The 18,690-nt window shown below is 44.3% G+C and overlaps 1 protein-coding gene across 1 annotated transcript; it reads left to right on the forward strand.

The window, feature by feature from the left end:
* Positions 1-965: 965 nt before the first annotated feature.
* On the forward strand, positions 966-18,437 carry MTARC2 (mitochondrial amidoxime reducing component 2). Its single transcript, XM_034764621.1, has 7 exons — positions 966-1,261; positions 3,102-3,275; positions 9,901-10,063; positions 12,304-12,444; positions 14,579-14,640; positions 14,719-14,790; positions 17,114-18,437. The coding sequence occupies exons 1-7, from the start codon at positions 981-983 to the stop codon at positions 17,238-17,240; spliced, it is 1,020 nt and encodes a 339-aa protein (XP_034620512.1). The 5' UTR covers positions 966-980; the 3' UTR covers positions 17,241-18,437.
* The last annotated feature ends 253 nt before the right edge of the window (positions 18,438-18,690 follow it).

The raw sequence follows: 18,690 nt of genomic DNA on the forward strand, positions 1-18,690 counted from the left end.
GAGGGTTGTGTGGACATCAGCCACCACAGTAATTACTTAAATAGATTTAAGTCTATAGTGTAGACATGCCTTCAGTCTCATCGCCCAGGCTTCCACTGCCCTAGAAATCCACTGACTTCCCTGGAGTGGTTCGCGGCTTTACACCATTGTTAAGGAGACCCAGACCCCGGTTCCTTCCCCCAATGAGGGATTCGCTGCAGGCCCGTCTCCACATTGTTAGGTAAAAAGCAAGTCCTCACTCACCTCTCCAGCACCCGAGTTCGTGCGGAGTTGGTATGGGGCTCACAATCTGTCAGAGACCAGACACCAATTCGTTGATCAACGGGCTCACACTATCCTTAGCTTGAAAAGCTTCAGAGTAAGTGTGGCAAGTTTATTAGGGGTGAGCATCAATATTTATACACAGAAGTAAACAAAGTGATTAACAGATCATAATGGTCATGTATAATCAATCAAGATTCTACAGGATAAAACAGGTTAAAATGTAAATTCAGAAAGAGAAAAGGGGAGATGACTACTTAAGGGGAGGGGGGTGTCATGAGTAGTTCGCAGGTCAGAGCTTTGATTAAAAGTTCAGACAGAGACATCAAGTCTGGGTTAAGTTTAAGCTCATCAAAAGTTCAGACTCAACAACATTGCAATGGGAATTAGGATACTCTGCATCCCCCCATAACCGTCGGGGTGTAGGGGAGGCGATGGGCTTTAGACGGCGATTTCCAGCTTTCATACAACGAGACGTGGACGCAGACCTAGGAACTGAAATGCCCGGGCGAGGGGCGCAGGCTGAGGCCCCGGACAGCGCGTGTGGGTCAGAGGCGGCGGCTGGTTCCAGGGCCTGGAAAGCGGGGCTGGGCGGGGACACGAGCGACGCGGCCTGGGGGGCTCCCGCACGGCCCCGGCAGGGAGGGGCGGGACTGTGGGAGCCCGGACCGCCCCTGTCCTCATCAGCCGCGGCCTCCGCCCCCCTCGCCTCAGTCGCCATGAGCGGATCCAGCAGGGCCCTGGGGGGCTTCGGCCTCCTCCCGCCGCTGCCCCAGTCCCGGGCCGCCTGGCTCGGCGCCGCCGGCGCGCTGGCCCTGGCCGCCCTGCTGGGGGCCGCGGTGTGGCGCTGGGCCGGGCGGCGGGCGGGCAGCGCCCGGCTGCAGCGGGTGGGGACGGTGTCCGGCCTCTTCCTCTACCCGGTGAAGTCCTGCCGGGGGGTGGCCCTGCAGCGGGCCGAGGTGACGGCGCTGGGGCTGCGCAGCGGGGAGATGCGGGACAGGTACCGCCGAGGGGGGGGCTGGCTGGGGCGGGGGCAGCGAGCGGGCGCCTTGCTGCAAACCCGCGGGCGGGGCAGGGCTTCGCTTCGCCCTGGGGGTCCGGCTACAGGCTGGTTCTCGTCCCCTTTGGGCTGGTCTCCAGGCCCGTTATAACCATCCCGCTCGGGCAGTGTCGCCCTGCCCATAACCCCTTGTCTGCCCGCTTAGCCTCCGCCGCCCCCTGCAGGGGAAGGGCAACAGGTTGTTCGGCCTGAGTCGTTAACTCTAGCCACTAGATGGTGGGGTCTGAGTTACTACAGCGAATTATTGCCTGGGTGTCTGGCTGGTGAGTCTTGCCCACGTGCTCAGGGTTTAGCTGATCACCATATTTGGGGTCGGGAAGGAATTTTCCTCCAGGGCAGATTGGCAAAGGCCCTGGGGTTTTTTCACCTTCCTCTGCAGCATGGGGCACTGGTCACTTGCTGGAGGATTCTGTGCACCTTAAAGTCTTTAAACCACAAGTTGAGGACTTCAGTAGCTCAGACATATGTCAGGGGTTTGTTACAGGAGAGGGTGGGTGAGTTTCTGTGGCCTGCATTGTGCAGGAGGTCAGACTAGATGATCATAATGGTCCTTTCTGACCGTCAAGTTTAAAGTTTAACCCGTTTCAAGGGCCCCTGCAAGGTGAAGTGGGCAGTTAACCCCCTATTGTGCCAGGGGGAGGCCCTTTCCCTGACTAGAAAAAGAGCTCTGTCTGTGTAGCTCTAATGCTTCTCTCTCTCTCACCAGCAGATGTTGGTCCAATAAAAGATATTCCCTCACCTACCTGGTCTCTCTGATTCACCCAAGGTCATCTAGAGTAAAACTCAAGATGCACCTGTCTGCTAACTCATGTTTAAGGCTGCGATTTTGTCATGGACATTTTTAGTAAAAGTTGAGGACAGGTCATGGGCAATTAACAAAAATTCAGGGAAGCTGTGACTTGCCCCTGACTTTTACTAAAATGTCCACGACAAAATGGACAGGGAGGAGAGTCGAGTACCCTGCCGTGCTGTGGCTGGGAGGGACCCGCAGCTGGGCAGCTCCGGGGGATTTCCCCACTGGCAGCGGCAGCTGAGGATTTGCTGGGGATACCCCCTCATGCTGCTGCCCATGGTGGCTAGGGAGCTCTGGGGGTCCCCAGCACCCATGGACTGGGGAGCTCTGGGGGATCCCCCGCCACCCACGGCAGCTGAGGAGCTGCTGGGGATCCCCCACCACCCACAATGGCTGGTGAGCTGTCAGGGGTTTTCCCCCACCCTCCCCCGGGGTGGCTGGGGGGCTGCTGGGGACCCCCGCCCCTGTTGCAGCTGGGGGCTGCTGGGGACCCCCGCCACTTTGGGCAGCAGGGGTTCTCAGCCACCATGGGAGGTGGGGGTACCTGCAGCTCCTAGCTGCTGCGGGCTGAAGTCACACAGGTCTGCAGAAGTCACGGATTCTGTGACTTCTGCACCATGACCAAATCATAGCCTTACTTATGTTTAGCCTCTAGAAGTGAGAATTTCCATAAATATCCTGTATATACCTGCACTGCTTGGATTCACAAGTTTGTTAGTTGCACTGCAGCAAGAAAGCTTTAAGTTAAAAAAATAAAGCTTATTAGTTTTAGTAATAGTCTCTTTAATGAGAGACATCTGTATGTTGTGTAAGGGCATAAAGGGGAGGGAAATCAGACTTATTAAGGAAAAACCTGAGTAGTTATGATATGAAGATAATTTCTAAGCTCTGTGCATCAGGAAATCTCTCGCTTTGCACTCCAGTGCCTTGATCATTGATGGTGCTGTGTAAAATGTTTAATGTATTTTGTTCCCTTTTAAACTACAGATTTTGGCTTCTGATTAAAGAGGATGGACATATGGTTACTGCCCGACAGGAGCCTCAGCTGGTCCTGGTATCTGTAAACTGTGAAAATGGCTATTTAACGTTGAATGCTCCAGAAATGAAGGAACTGCGTGTTCCAGTCAAACTTTCCAGGAAGAATGCAGTGCACAATTGCAGGTATTAGAGGAAGATTTTTCTTTTTGAAGTACTAACTTCAATTTAATATGCTTTTCTTTCAATTTTACAAAGAAAGTGTAACATAGCTTAATGGGCTTGATGCAGGAATTACTGGATGAAATTCTATGGTCTGTGTTATGCAAGAGGTCAGGCAATGTTATCGTAATGGTCCCTTCTGGCCTTAATTTTTTAATAAGTCCACTTACTATTGAAGTCAAATTTTAGGAGATGACATCAAGGTTATCAGAGATTATACACTATAGCTACCAAATTACCCATGCATATTTACTGTCTGTTCTGCATTTAGCTGGGCTGGGTGCTTGCATTTGAAAATCTTGGTCATGTATGTAGCTATTTCTTGATTTCCAATAAGCAAATTCTGTGTGATGTGCATCATCGCATAGAATTGGTAAATTGGAATTTGTGACATTAGGTATTTTACCTGTAGTGAAATCTACCTTGGAAAATGGCCAGTGCCTAGCAGAAAAGGTAAGAACACTTTTTCCATGTTAAAATGTCAGTTATATTTAAGAATATTGGGGCAGCTCTAAATGTTGGTAACCTACCTGAGTGTGGTGCTGTGGGCTTCTCCCTTGGATAGCAGCAGGAGTGCTGCCAGCTTTTCTGCCTCCCTAGGCGGCAGAAGGTCCCGCCCCGAAATGCTGCCCCCCACAGAGGCGGCGGAAGGTCCCCAAATTGTAGCGCCCTAGGTGACCACCTAGGTTGCCTAATGGGTTGTGCTGGCCCTGGATAGCAGAAGACATTAGAGTACCAATTCTTCTAGCTGCTGGAGTTGAGAATAAAGCAGCTTTATAAGGAACTATATTTGCCAGCTCTATCTGTAAATTGTTGCTATGGAAACTACTGTTAACGAATGTAGTTCAGTTTTTTTTCTTTTTAATTTACATAAGATTAATATAAATTGATGATGCTGTTTATGATGGAAAGCTTGGAGGGAAAATAGCATTATCTTTTAAAAATCTGTCTAGTATGTATATAAGATCTGATCCACAATATTTCACTTTTCAGAGATAATGTCTTTAAAAAAAAAATGTTTGTAGCCCCTCCTCTGTGCTGTGGTTCAAGCACCTTCTATTTGGTACTTGCTATCACTGATATTTGGAGTGGCGTATGCCCTTTCCTTCCAGGATTAGGTTCTTTTCTGGTGTCTGGTACCTCCATCCAAGGTGACTCATTGCTGTGCTGTTCTTTGAGAGAATTAAATGATAATGCTAGCTGGCAAGAAGTATAAAGCCCACTACACAAGGGACAATAAAGCAAACAAACACAAACCCCTGCAAAGGATTGACCCATCCAAAATAACAGCATAGCAAAGGGGGACTTTATTGGGTACAGGAAAATAGGATCTGGGGAAGGAAGGGACTAAGGTTATATTATAAGTAATAAATAAACCAGTCCTTAACTTGTCAACACTCACAACTCATCCTAACCCCTGACTCCATCCCTGGCACCTTCTCAGGCAAATTGTACATTAAGGCTGAGTCCTGAGATGGAGTGTTGCAGTGCTATGTTTTTGGCCAGTTTAAACAAAGAAGCCTTCTTACTCTATCTGCCCCCCGGGGCTGTGTGGGCAGGGTCCTCTCCTGCCTTCTACCAGGCTTGCTGATTATGTGAAAAAGTAGCCCCAAAATCACTAGCCACCACCATTGGGCTTCTTTGGAATCTCCTGTGGGCTTCTTGTGTCCACCCAGCTGGGAAATTTCTGTGTTGGGAGGCCCCAGCCCTGCAGCCTGAAATAGCGGAAGGGAGGTGGAGCTGCTGGCAGTGGAGGGTGAAGGGCAAAGAGCTAGGGTTGTGAAACAGATGGATCTGCAACTCCCCTCCTCCCTTGGCAGGCAGCCTACCTTGGGAAAGCCTGTGACAGTGCCAAGCAGGTCTTTCTTGTGGTGGGGCTTGGAGCTGGATTCTCTAGGGTAGCAACCGGAGAGGTAAGTTACTAAGTAACCTCCCTCAGGACTGCACTGGGACAAAGGGTGGCCCTAGAGCTTCTTGGGCTGGGGGAGAGGGGCCCCATAGGTTTGTTTCCTTGCCCTGATGGAGAGAAGAGCTCCCCATAGATTCCTGTCCCTCTGTGCAGTCTCTCCATCCAAGACTCTCACCAGGGCTCATGCTATGCTCCCCATGTGAACTTACCACAGGTCCCAGGAAGCGGCCACCAGGTCCCTGCAGCCCCATGGCACATGGGTGACCAGGGAGGCTCCGAGCCCTGCCCTCGCGCCCGCAGCTCCCATTGGTCATGGGCCCCAGCTGTGCCACTGACCGGACTTTTAGTGGCCCAGTTGGCGGTGCTGACCAGTCAAAAACTGGACGCCTGGCAGTCCTAACTGCCATAGAGCTACGGCTCCCTGTGGGGAGTGGGATTCTTGCAGGGACTCCGGGAGTGGCTCCCACAGTTAAATGTGAAAACTGAAACTAAAACAGGCTGTGCAATGTTGGGGGCTGTGCAGCTTTGGCTGGTCATTTGTCTAGCTCACCCCATGCACAAGCCTCCCTATTTGCCTCAGTAGGAGTTTCTGATTCCTTCTGTTCCCACCCCTTACTCCTGGGCAGGCTGAGAAATGGTGTCAGAGGGTTCTGGTAGCCATGATAGTTATAGTCCTGTTGGTAGGGCCACTTAGAGGCTCAGTATGGAGCTCCAAGAGCTGACAAACTCAGCTCTTGGAGCTCCGTACATGTTATTTCCTGAAACTTGATAGTGACATTAGATAGAGATGATTTAAAATATCTGAGCTGCGTAAGTCAAAATTATAAACATAAGCAATTCTGTTGCATTTTTCACTTGTAGATCTCAGTGCTTTTTAAAGGTATCATCCTTATGTTACAAGTACTGAAAACTGAACCACGGAGAAGGTGATTTATCAAAGATAAAATTGTGAGCCACTGGTAGAGATGGAAACAGAACTCAGGTCTCATGACTTCCAATTAGAAATTAGACTAATTTGTTTTTCCCTCTTTTTCCCAGTTAAGAGCTCCCGTACATAGCTTTGCAAATATTAGATTTGGGGAATCCAAATTCGCTCTAATGTTGATCTGTGCAACAGGACTGTTTAAAAATTGTTAACTTGGATAGTGTGGTGTTATAGGTACCTATAAAACACTGTTTTCAGTTGCAAATAACTTACCTGAATTGTTCCATCCAGGTGTCTACCTAAACTTGAATCTTTCTGAATGGTTCAGCCATTTCCAAGAACAAGATTAGGGGAAGTTGCATTGTTTTGCCTGTTAAAAGTTCTTACAGCTGTATTGCTGAGAAGTTGTAGGCCTCCATGGTTTGTAACAGGGACTTAAATTTGGCAGGCACGCTGCCTTTGTATCAGAAATGTGCCTTTTGCTATTACCATGAAAAAATGCCTAATTTTGGCAAAACTTAAGTTTCTGAAAAATCTCAGATTATGTATGTCCATAGTTTGGCAGCTAACTTCTCCGAAGATTCCAGCTGCATGTGTGTGCTTCATTCTCCTCATAGATCATATGTGCCGACTGGACTGCACATGTGCCATCTCCACCGAGCGACTGAGCATACTCTATCCCTGGGGTGCGAGGATTGAGCAGGGCTTCTGCAATTGCTTCTCCCAGGTGCCAGGGACCACTGTGGCACTGAGCATCAGAACTGAGAGCAGAGAAACGTTCTCTTCTGTCCTCTCTGTGTTTTCCCCTCCTGGCAGTGTGGAGGAGAGGGAAAAAGTTGACTGACTTGTATATAGAGGGTTGAGGAATGGAGGGGGTGTCAAGATATTCAAGGTGAGGGGAGAGGCTTGGAAGCTAAGGGAGGGGAGTTAAGAACAAAACTGGGGAGGGAAGAAGAGGAGTAGGGGCAGGAGCAGGCGAGTGTGCAAGAATAGGAACAAGAATCGGGCATGAGTGCAGGAGCTGGGGATGGGAGAGGATAGGATCAGAGGGTCTGGGAAAATGGCAGGAGTCATGGGTCACAACATGGGTGGGGAGAGGAGCAGAAGCAAGGAAATAAGGGCAGGCCCTGGGCTGGGGAAAGAGCCAGGGTGGGAATAGCGGAGGGGGGCAGGTAGGAGGTGAAGGGGACGGGGAGAGTCTGCAGAGGAGAGTGGTATATAACTACTACAGAACACTTCCCTACAGAACATGGAATTGAATCTATTATTCCTGAGTCTCAATAGCCCTCTGCTGTCAGTTAGTACCTGTGAAACTCATTGGCAAAGTGTGTCTTCAACCCTTTCTCATGGCAGGTCTGCACAGAGACTACTGCTGCTAGTTATTCCAGTAGTAGAGGACTCCATGTCAGGATTCTGTCAAATGTCATGTAATGGAAATTTTTTTTTCCAACTTTTAATTATTATTTTTTTTTTTTTTAGAAAATTAAGAAATTGTGTAAAAATACATTAAAAGAATGTTAAGTTTGCTAAGTCAAACCCGCCAGAATTAAGGTTGCCTGTGCTACTCCTAATTCTGCCCCAAATCATTAGTTAATTTTGAAAATCTTGTCCTGCTTTTAAGGCTGGAAAGTCATACTGTAGAAAATTGAAATAACTTTTTAATGAAAATAAGCCAACAATTAAAAAAAAAAAAAACACCTTCTCCGGAGTGCAGATATGGCCAGTGACAAATGCAGTCAGTAGAAAAAACATAAATACTTGAGAATAACTTCCACTTTCTTATGGCCTTCGGGGTACTCGCTATAGAGGTAAAGGAAGCTGCACTGCATATAAATTAACAGAACCATTTTAGAGGTAATAATGCAACTAATAGTGACTGGCCCTGAATTTTTGGGGGGAAAATTATTGCTCTTTAGTTGGAAAAAGATCCCTCTCATAAGCAATATTTATATCCTGCTGTTGGTAGCTTTTGCCACCCACATGGAATTAGTCTGCATGTTAAATCCTCAACTCCAGTTAATATAGAGAATATCTCATGTTGAGGATCACAACTTGAACACGAGTCAGCAAAGCAATGCTGTTGCAAAAAAAGCAAATGCCATCTTAGGTTGCATTAACAGAGGCATAGCAAGCAAGTCACGTAGTACCGCTCTACTCAGCACTGGTTAGGCCTCAGCTGGAGTACTGTGTCCAATTTTGGTCATAAATGTATGGAAAGGATGGAGAGAAACTGGAAAGGTTCCCTAGGTAAGTGACAAAAATGATCAAAGGGATGGAATGCAAATAATCTGAGCAAAGGCTGAAGGAAATGGGTATGTTTAGTTTGGAAAAGAGAAGATTAAGGAGGGATATCACAGCGGACTTCAGATAGTTGAAAGGCTGCCATGAAAAAGATGGAGAAAAGTTGTTCTCTTTTGCCACAGAGGGCAGGACAAGAGGCAATGGGTTCAAACTACAGCACATAGCAGATTTAGATTAAATCTCAGGGAAAACTTCCCAACTGTAAGAACAGTAGGACGATGGAACAGACTGCCTAGGGAGGTTGTGGATGCTTCTTCACTGGAAGTTTTCAGAAAGAGGCTTGACAGACATTTGTTTTAGAGGGTTTAGAGACAACAAATCCTGCATCTTGGCGGGGGGTGAGACTAGATGACCCTTGTGGTCTGTTCTGACCCTATGGTTCTGTGATTCTATCTCATTCCATAACTTGGGGCTTTGCACACATTTATAGTAGGGGGTACTTCAGAGACACGAGTTTCATATATCACCCTATTTTTACCTCCCTGTGTCAGGGGAAAGTGTTGGACTTACACAACCCTCCCGCAAAATGTGGGGTTATTTTATCAGGAACAGCTGGATCAAAGGACTCTAAATTTGTTTCACGCACTCTACTCTGGCTTCTGAACTGACAAGCCCATTCTCAAGCTGATTTGACTGAGTATGTGGATTTTAAAAAAAGGATGCAATATCCGTTTTAAACAGAAACCATCTTGCAGCCTTAACTATGGCCCTTAATAAAAAATGCTTAAGGAACAGAAAGACTGTCTTTAGCGGTGATAAAGATGTCACCCAATATATTCTTTAGGTGGCATAATCTCTCATTTTTTGTTTAAATTCTCATGCCTCTAAAATTTGAGGCAACACTTTCTTAATCACAGGGGATGGGATTAACAAATGTTGATTGACCGTGACAGTGCTCTTGGAAACTGTCATTCACTTGCTTAAATTGATCAAATCTAAATTGGTATATCTTTTGGTAAAGGTTTTCTGTCTTTTCAAAATGAAAAATGGAGTAGAATTATACTTGGTATTATTGACACACGTGTGTAGAATAAATCTCACTTTTTTTTCTTTTAAATCTAGCATAGCAAACGGATGTTGTGTATTACAGTACATTGTTGTGACAGTTAACTCAGCCTAACTTGTTCAGTCCTAACAGGTGGGAAATTCGATTACTGTATTTATCATTACCACTGTTCTGGTTGACTGTCTGCAAGGAACTGGTGTTGCATGTACTGGATTTGTTTGGATTTTTTAAACATTTGCAGAGAATGTATTAGTGGGTTCAGAATTTAACTTTGAATTAGCTGGAATCCAAAAGTTCCATATTTAATCTCTTTATCGCCACTCAGAGAGCTCATTGACTACATTTTTTTCTTTGTTTTATAAAAGCAAGATGTTTGATTTTGAATTGTAGAGATGAAAATAAGTCCACTTGAGTTCTCTGCTTTTAAACTAACTCACGCTTCTTTTAGGCTGTTTGGATTGGATATTCAAGGCAGGGACTGTGGAGATGAGGCAGCTCAGTGGTTCGCCACCTTCTTGAATACACAGTCATATCGACTGGTGCACTTTGAGTCACAGATGGTGCCTAGGAAATCCAGAGACATATTCACCACTTTCCGATCCACAGATGAGGTTAGATGAAAGTTTTCCTCGATAATCCTTTTCTGTGTGTGTCTTCCTTCCCACCCAACCTTCCTATTGTAATAGTTGTACATGCCTCCCCATAGAACATACTGAAGTACCTACTTCAAGCATATAAGCAGTCCCATCAGTTTCGGTGGGATTGTTTGCTTGCTTAAATTGTGTTTTAAATCAATTACATTTATTGAACACGAAGAGCTACAGAAGCTGAGGCTGACATTTTGACAAGAAGTGACCCAGCATGTGACTAAGGGGAACTCCTGATGCACTTTAATGAATGAGAGATGCTGGAGTTTTTGAAGGCAGTTTATTGGTAAACTCAATGTGTACTGAAACTCCCTCTGCGTCTCTATCCCCAGTTATGTGCAGCACTGTTCTAATATGAACTGTCATTACTGCTATTTTGTTTACAGATACTAGGCTGAGCCCTAAATCAGAGGTTTGTGCTTCCACTGAGGAAAGCCCCCACAAAAGAGGGTTATGGCAGCACAAGGTGCCCACAATCCCCTCTCCCCTGGAGTGGGCCTGCAACCACTGCATTAGAAACAGGGTACAAGGGCAGGGAAGTCGGGTGATGTGCTAAATCAGTGCACTCCTGTGGCAGCCTCAGCTCCCTGGGGTCAGGGATCCAATGAACAGCTGCCCTTTCTCCTTCTCGTTCCCATCCTCCACTTTACCTCCCCTAAGCAAAATCCTCAAGGGAGCAGGGTGTTGAAAACAGTATCTCTCCTTCTCCAGGTAAGAGTTCCCCATGGGGCATAGTTGGCTCTGGTAGTGCAGGGAGATGCAGATTGAGTATCCTGCCCTGCAACTGTGAGCGTTATTGTTTATTGAGCATCAGCATTTTACCTGGTGTTGCATAAACCGAAAACAAGTACAAGAAGTTATATTAAAATCTCTACTCTCTGTGTGTATCTTCTCGACAAGTAAATGAAGACTAATTAAGACCATTAAGACAATTTCAGTGAAGCACTCACTGAAACTGAAGATACTGTATGTATGTGGCTAAGCAAGGTGTTATTTTGGCAGATTCACGTACGCAGGGCGCATAGAGCGGTGGTGTTAGTGTTAATGTGAAGAACCGAGCAATGTAAACATTTCATTGCACATTTTCACTTGTTTGAGAGAGGGGAGGGCATAGACTACCTTTCATTTTACAGATTTTGTACAATGTGTGCAAGGGAAAAAGGATAGTTTGGGAGGGAAGGGAGACTTTCAGTGTGCACTGAAACTCTCCTGAAAACTGCCTTCAAAGTCTTACACTTGTCCCATTTACTGATGTATGCAGAGGGAGTTTTCTTAAAGTATTATTCAGTGGCGCTTTTTGCCAAAGTGGCAGCCTCCATGGAGAAAAGTCAATGCCATGAATGATCAATTGCAACTTAATTTTAATATTGTTTGTTGAGTAAATCTCTTCCCCAGGGTTTGTGATAGAGTGGATTCAGTCTATCAGAAAATCTCATTTGATATAGATTGAAAAAAGGAAATATTGAAAAACATAGTCAGTTTGCTATTTGTAAGACTGGGGACAGGAAAGGGAATGGTCTTTTTTTCTGACACTCCAGAGAAAGGCATCCCTAGGCAAAGAACTATAAATATGCAAATAAACTTCATGATGACCAAGGGGTGTGCAAAGGAGGGTTGTGAATTAGGCACTAGCCTCTCTGTGGGCTGAAAGAAACACTTGACTTGCAGAAAAAAAATTGGAAAAATAATAGTTCTGGACATTGTTTGTTTGTAATTAAATATGGGTCACCTTTTATATGAAAATTTCATTTATAAAATAGTAGTAAATGATTAATAGATGTTTAACAATCTCTAATCAATTAACCGTTTTATAAGAGTCCGACAACTCAATGGGTTGCTTATAACCTTCTGTAATATCTTCTACTGATATCTGCAACATGTAACACTCGTGTCTGTAATATGCTTCTATCTATTATTTATCATTTATTAACCCTGTATAAACAACTTATAAATAGAAGTTTGTATTTGGTCAACTTTACTATTGATTTACGATGGCTACTATGCTGGGAAGGGACAAATTATTGCACTTCTCAAAATACTGCCCGAGTCATAAGAATGTGACTACAACAGCATAAGACTACATGGCTGATATATGGCCATCGGTTCAGTTACCTGTTTCTTGGCCCGAAAGTTCTGCAGACCTTGTCTGTTGAGAAGCATGCTCTAGTGGGAGCATTAGGATTTGTTTGCCTTCATTTTTTTAGATTGCCTATCCCGACTGCAGCCCAGCCATGATCATCTCAGAAGCTTCATTGGAAGATCTAAATACGAGGCTGGAGAAGAAAGTTACAATACAGAACTTCAGACCAAATATTGTTGTTACGGGTTGCAGTGCTTTTGAGGAGGTAAGTGATCTACAGCAGTGGTTTTAAAACTTTTTTTCTGGGGACCCAGTTGAAGAAAATTGTTGACGCCCACCACCAACGGAGCTGGGATGAGGGGTTTGGGATGTGGGAGGGGCTCAGGGCTGGGGCAGAGGTTTGGGGTGTGGGAGTGAGGGCTGCAGGGTAGGGCTGGGAATGAGGGATTCAGGGTGTGGGGAGGAGGTCAGGCCTCTGGGCTGGGGGTGCAGGCTCTGGGGTGGGGCTGTGGATGAGGGGCTTGGGGTGCAGGAAGGGGTTTCAGGTTTTGGGGGGGTCTCAGGGCTGGGGCAGGGGATTGGGGTGTGAGGTTGGGACACAGACTTACCTCCGGCAGCTCCCGGTCAGCGGCACAGCCAGGGTGCAGAGGCAGGCTTCCCGCCTGTCCTGGTACCGTGGACTGCGCTGCGCCCTGGAAGTGGCCAGCAGCATGTCCCGCTCCTAGGCAGAGGCACGCAAGCGGCTTCGCGTGACTCTCACCCACAGGCACCATCTGCTCATTCCCCCCAAGTTCCCATTGGCAATTCCCAGCCAATGGGAGTGCGGAGCTGGTGCTTGGGGCAGGGGCAACGTGCGGAGCCCTGTGGCCCCACTGCCTAGAAGCCGGACCCACTGCTGCCCGCTTCCAGGGCACAGCACGGTGTCGAAACAGGTAAGCCCTAGCCTGCCTTAGCTGGGCAGCACTGCCGACGGGACTTTTAATATCCTGGTTGGCAGTGCTGACCAGAGCGACCCAGTGCCTGACATGCCGCAACCCAGTACTGGGTCGTGACCCGAAGTTTGAAAAACGCTGATCTACGGTACTTTAATTACTATTTGTTCTGAGTCTTGGATGTGTTCTTCAGAACCCTATTTCCTTGGGATATAGAGTCCAAAGAACATCTAAAGCCTTGGCTGTACTTGGGATTAGCTCTGATTCAGCCATCAATAGCTGGTGACGGGTGTAGCTGCAGTGGTGTAAACCCCAAATATAGATAAGGAAAGCAGCTATCTTGGGGTTTGCCCTGGCACATCTGGCCACCAGTAGCTGACTCCCAGGTACAAATAGAGCCTTAGAAATTCTACTATAAATGCGTGCAAAGTTTAAAGGGATATAATAGGTTTGTGGATATTAATTTATATTTATGCAACCTAGTGAAGGATAAAATGAATGTATTGAAAATGTGAGGCTGGGACTGCATGCTTGCCTTTAGGCCTCAAACGGGAAATGTTATGCACAGTATAAGACATCTAATGATCGAGAAAAAATATTTGGAGTTGGTGAGAGATTTTATCACATTTTGCTTATAAATAAAAGCACATCCTGATGGTCCGAGAGTACCATAACTGCTGCATATTTATTGGTTCTCTAACTTTAAACATTTTAATTAGTGTAGATAAAACTGTGGGTTTACATGGTGGAGCAGTGCAGGTTTTACATGTTTGAGTTCACTCTGGAGAGTTGCTCTTTATGGGTTGATTGTTTCTGAGGACCTAAAATTCCCATTGGAGGATTGGGCCTCTGTCTTCCAAGTAGGATTGCATTAGGAAGCTTCTGGGCTGAAAACTGAAGACTGACTTTGCTTGTTTTTATTGATAACATTTTGTGGAACTGTAGTTAACTTAAATTTTTTTAGATTAAATACAGTGTTAATTATCAATTGTGAAATCAGAACAAACACACTTATGACTAGAAAATACATTCTGCAGAAGGCTTTTTTGGTTCTCCCTTTTTGTATTAACCTGCATTTTATGTTTGATAAATTACGTGTTTTTAATAAAAATCATGTATTGTGAACCTATAAGACAGGTACATTTTAAATGACCAGTCACCTTTTAGTGGAGTGTATCTGAAGCAATTTGGTAATTCATACAACTTACCCTGTAACTTTTGCAAAACTGATCACACTGCTTTGAGTAGATTAATATTCTGGTGTTGACGAATGCAGTGCTAACATGTTTTATTAAAAATAACAACATATCTATTATAGCTCTTATTATGAGGATGCAAGAAAGCATAATGCTCTAAAATGATGCTTCGTCTTATAGTAATGGCCATGCTCAAAGCCAACTTCTGGGAAATAGTTAATGCAAATATTCTGAAAGTATAATAATATATAAATGTTTACATTTCCCTTAGGATTCCTGGAATAAGATAAAAATTGGTAATGTGGAGATGAAAGGGACAATGGCTTGCCCCAGGTAAGGGTTTAGGAATATACTTGAAGGAAAAATAAATATTAAGTAGCTGCTCTTGTCTAACATTGTCTATCATTACAGGTGTATTTTAACAACCATTGATATGGAAACTGGGATCATTGACAGAAAGGAGCCACTGGAAACACTGAAAAGGTAGCAAAAATAGTAGTGTCTCATCTTGTATTCAGCAGTTATTTAAAAAAAAAAAAAGGGCATTTGAAATGTGTGCTACATGGACTCCTGCAGCCTCTTAAATTGCAAACTTTGGGTTCAGTCCTTGCCTATGCACTATATTGAAAAGAGTACTCATTAAGACTCTCCTTCTCCTGTTTCCTATATATAGGATTCCTTGGTCCTCTCTTCAATACAGTGTGCCTGTATAGTCTAGGCAAGGACTGGACCCAAAGTATACAATCTTTAAAATTGCATAATTTAACTGGCTAATTGTAGCTGGGAATCATTTATATCTGTCCTACAAATATATAAACTATAGTTTGTGTGTGTGTGTGAGAGAGAGAGTGAGTGTATTATTGGGGATGCAAGTAACATCACCTATTATTAAGGTTGCCTGACACTTCCCATTTGAAGACCCCTTTTTCAGTTACTTACAACTTGCCAAACTTTAACTACTTGGGCTGAAGTTTTCCATTCTGGGTGTCTGCTTTAGGCAGGCTTTGTTTTTGTTGTTTTTGGGGAAAGTGGGGTTGGATTTTAGCCAGAGGTTTAGCCATTTCTGAGAATGAGAAATTGGGGTAGAAATTGGGACTGGAGACTGATGGGGCAGGAAAGGAGGGGGACTGGTATTTGAAAGGGGAGGGAATTGAGACTGGTTGGGCAAGGAGATAGGGGAGGGGGGAAATGGCTGGCAAGGAGACTGCAGCTAGGAGCCAGGGAGGGAAGACTGGGAGCTAGTAGATGGGATGAGGAGTTGAGAGATACTGGGACTGGCTGGACGAGAAGTAGTGGGATGGGGGGAGGAAAAATAATAGTGATCATGTAATTAAAAACTCTCATGATGCATATTCAAATTAAGATAGCACGGGCAACCTTTATTCTGGCGTTTTCTGACTTTCGAGTGCTTGACTTTATTAAGGTTGCAGTGTGTGTAGTCTATATGATAGATTACAGGAATGTCACGCTGAACCCTAGAATGTCTGTGGAGTCAGTGTGAAGTGATGGAAACAGTTAAAAACATGGCTGAGAGCTCTCTTTGTTTAGAATATCATCAGGTTCAATCATCACTGGAAGTGCTGTCTGTTACAGGACAGTTTTTAAGTTCTCAGCCATTTTGACTTTACGAAATACACCCATGCTGTGTACAGCTATAGTTAAACATCCATCTATGCCATGCCAAGAGTCCCTAGACAATTGGGATACCACAGATAACCAGTCATCACCTTTACTCTACGTCTAATCTGCATGCAACAGTTTCATTGGTTCTTTGAAGGAGACTGCTCGCGGATGGTAAGTTACTTGGCCCAACCGTCAGACCCATTCAGCAGCTTGGGGCTTTCAGCTACTTGTGTGTGAGACAAGGATCAATCCGTCTCTCCTCATATGAGCTGCTCCATTCCATTAATTATCTTAGCTGTCCTACATTGTCACCTGTTTAACTAGCTTGCATCCATTAAGGTGACCAAAATGAGAGAGCATACTTCAAGTGTTCTCTAACCTTCACCCTGTAAAGCCATGTGCCCTTTGACTTATATACTCCAGGGCCCCAATCTTGCAATAATTTATGCTCATGCTTAGCTTTCCCTTGAAATCAATGGGATTACTCATGGTAGTAAAATTAGGCAAGTGAGTAAGGGTCTGCAGGTTTGGAGCCTTAATACAGCCAGCATCTTATCAGCTTTCTTCTCTGCACGCTGAACTGAGAATTGAATTGTCAGATCTGTCAGTACACCCAGATAAGCTCCTTCTAGCAGTGTTAACTAGTTTTCTGCTGTTTAAACTGTACTGGTACTTAAGCCCTGAAAACTGTTATGCATATGTGAGATATTTTACACACAGCAATAGCCTCACTAAGTTCAGTTCATTGTGTTTGGCAAAAGAAAATCTATTGACATATTCCATCCTAAATTTTTGGTGTGCCATAAAACTTGTGTATTTAAATGCTGCATATTTTTTTAAAGTTTTTGTTCAGTTTTTTAAAATAGTGGTAGTGGTGTGAAGAGAGATGAGTGAAGAGTATCCTAGAACATAATCTACTGCTAATTTACAATGAAGGGATGATATTAAATTTATTTACAAAAAAACCCCATTAACCTCTGTTACGTAGGGCATAATGTCTGTGGATTTTATTTGTGTCTTAAATACATAAACAGAATCTGGGTACTTATACAAGTTCATTATTCTGTTGCGTTTCCTCCAACTTAAAACAAAGCCCCCACCCCTTTATTTTTTTTTTTTTGCTCTACTTCTTGAAGCTGTGTTTTGCCCTAAGTGAATAATAATGACCATTTTCTCTGTGCAGTTACCGTTTGTGCGATCCTTCTGAGCGACCTCTCTACAAATCCCACCCTTTGTTTGGATGGTATTATGGAATTGATAAAACTGGAATGCTTCAAGTTGGAGACCCTGTGTACAAGATAGTCCATTGATGGAAGATGCATTTTGAGTGGAAAATAATTGTTCATTTTTATTTGCAAATGTTTTTTTCTGTGAGCACAGAGCCTGAAATAACTCCTTGATGTTATCTTGAGGTGTAAAGTACACCTTGATTGTCCACAGATCCTGTGAGGTGCCAAAGTCGTCTTAAATCAGTCAGTCCACTAATGTGCCTTGAGCCCCTAAATCTAAAACTAAATCTTTAGTTTTCCGTTAGAGTGTAAACGGCAAGCTGTCAAACACTTAGATCAGATGATAAAGTGATTTTCAGTCTTACACACGCACACTTATATTATTGCTATTGTGGAATGAGGCAAGAGGGTGAAACAAGTTGGATGATGATAGCTGAATGTTCCCTTCAAGGTTTGCATATGTTTTAAATTCCTATTTCAATTGTAATGTCTTAAGAAAACCACCCTTGGCACATTTTGATCTCTTGTTACTTTGTTATGGATTGGCAGATAGAGCAAGAAATTCTGAACCAGCAAAAGAGTGGGTTGTGACAAGGCATGAAGTAGGCTAGACTGTTTTCTCTACTTTCTGTAGTGAACATTGAAGTGCAGTTCTATTTGAACATTCTTGAATAACAGCCTAATAAAGTGAAGAATTAGGCTGCTGCTGCCCTGTTATTGACTCAGTTAATGGTACTGGGCAAGCAGTTATCATGCTTGTTGCAAGTAATGCCTGCCTGCTTACCTGTCTCACATTGGCGTTGCCGAGGATTGACTGATTTTTGTAACGTGCTATATAAATGATAAGTATTATTGTGGCAACATGTATCCCAGCATTAGCCCCTGAAGAACCATAACATTGTGCGTGCACAATGCGGGAAATGGTGGCAGGCAGAGGCAGTGGAAGAACAAGTGTCCCCATGGGCAGAATTTGGTGAACCCTATAAAGCTCGTGCTCCTGAGCATAAAGAAGTTGAACAAGATTTAAATCCATTAAAATGACAGTAATTAAAGGTGGGCTTTGGGGGATCTGGGGTAGATAAGGTCAGATGAATATTTTTAATACAAATGTTTAACTTTTAACTGATAGAAATGTAATTATTTGATTGAAGCAGCTAGGGGAACGAGGTTATATAAACATTGCTAATCAGACAATTCAACAATGGTTTTCTAAAATGATGTACTTAAAACTGTAAAACAGATTTTATCTCTAGAAATAAATATAAATCAAAATATAAACTTCTACAGAGTCCTAACTACTGTTTAATACGATGTGCAATTTGAGGGATTTGTTCTCTTGGCTTTTGCCATTTGATGTTACATCTTACCTATGTTGGTGTTCGGTTATTTCTCTGCTGCTTAATATACCTTTTGGTCTGGCAAAAGGCCCTTCCCACTGGTGCCCTATTGCACAGTTAAAGGCTTTGTGCAAGAAGCAGATGCCAAACTCGGCATCCAGGTGTCCTTGCATTGCTGTGGAGAAAGGCGTCAG

The sequence above is a fragment of the Trachemys scripta genome, chromosome 3 (assembly GCF_013100865.1).
Source record: "Trachemys scripta elegans isolate TJP31775 chromosome 3, CAS_Tse_1.0, whole genome shotgun sequence".
Classification (NCBI taxonomy): domain Eukaryota; kingdom Metazoa; phylum Chordata; order Testudines; family Emydidae; genus Trachemys; species Trachemys scripta.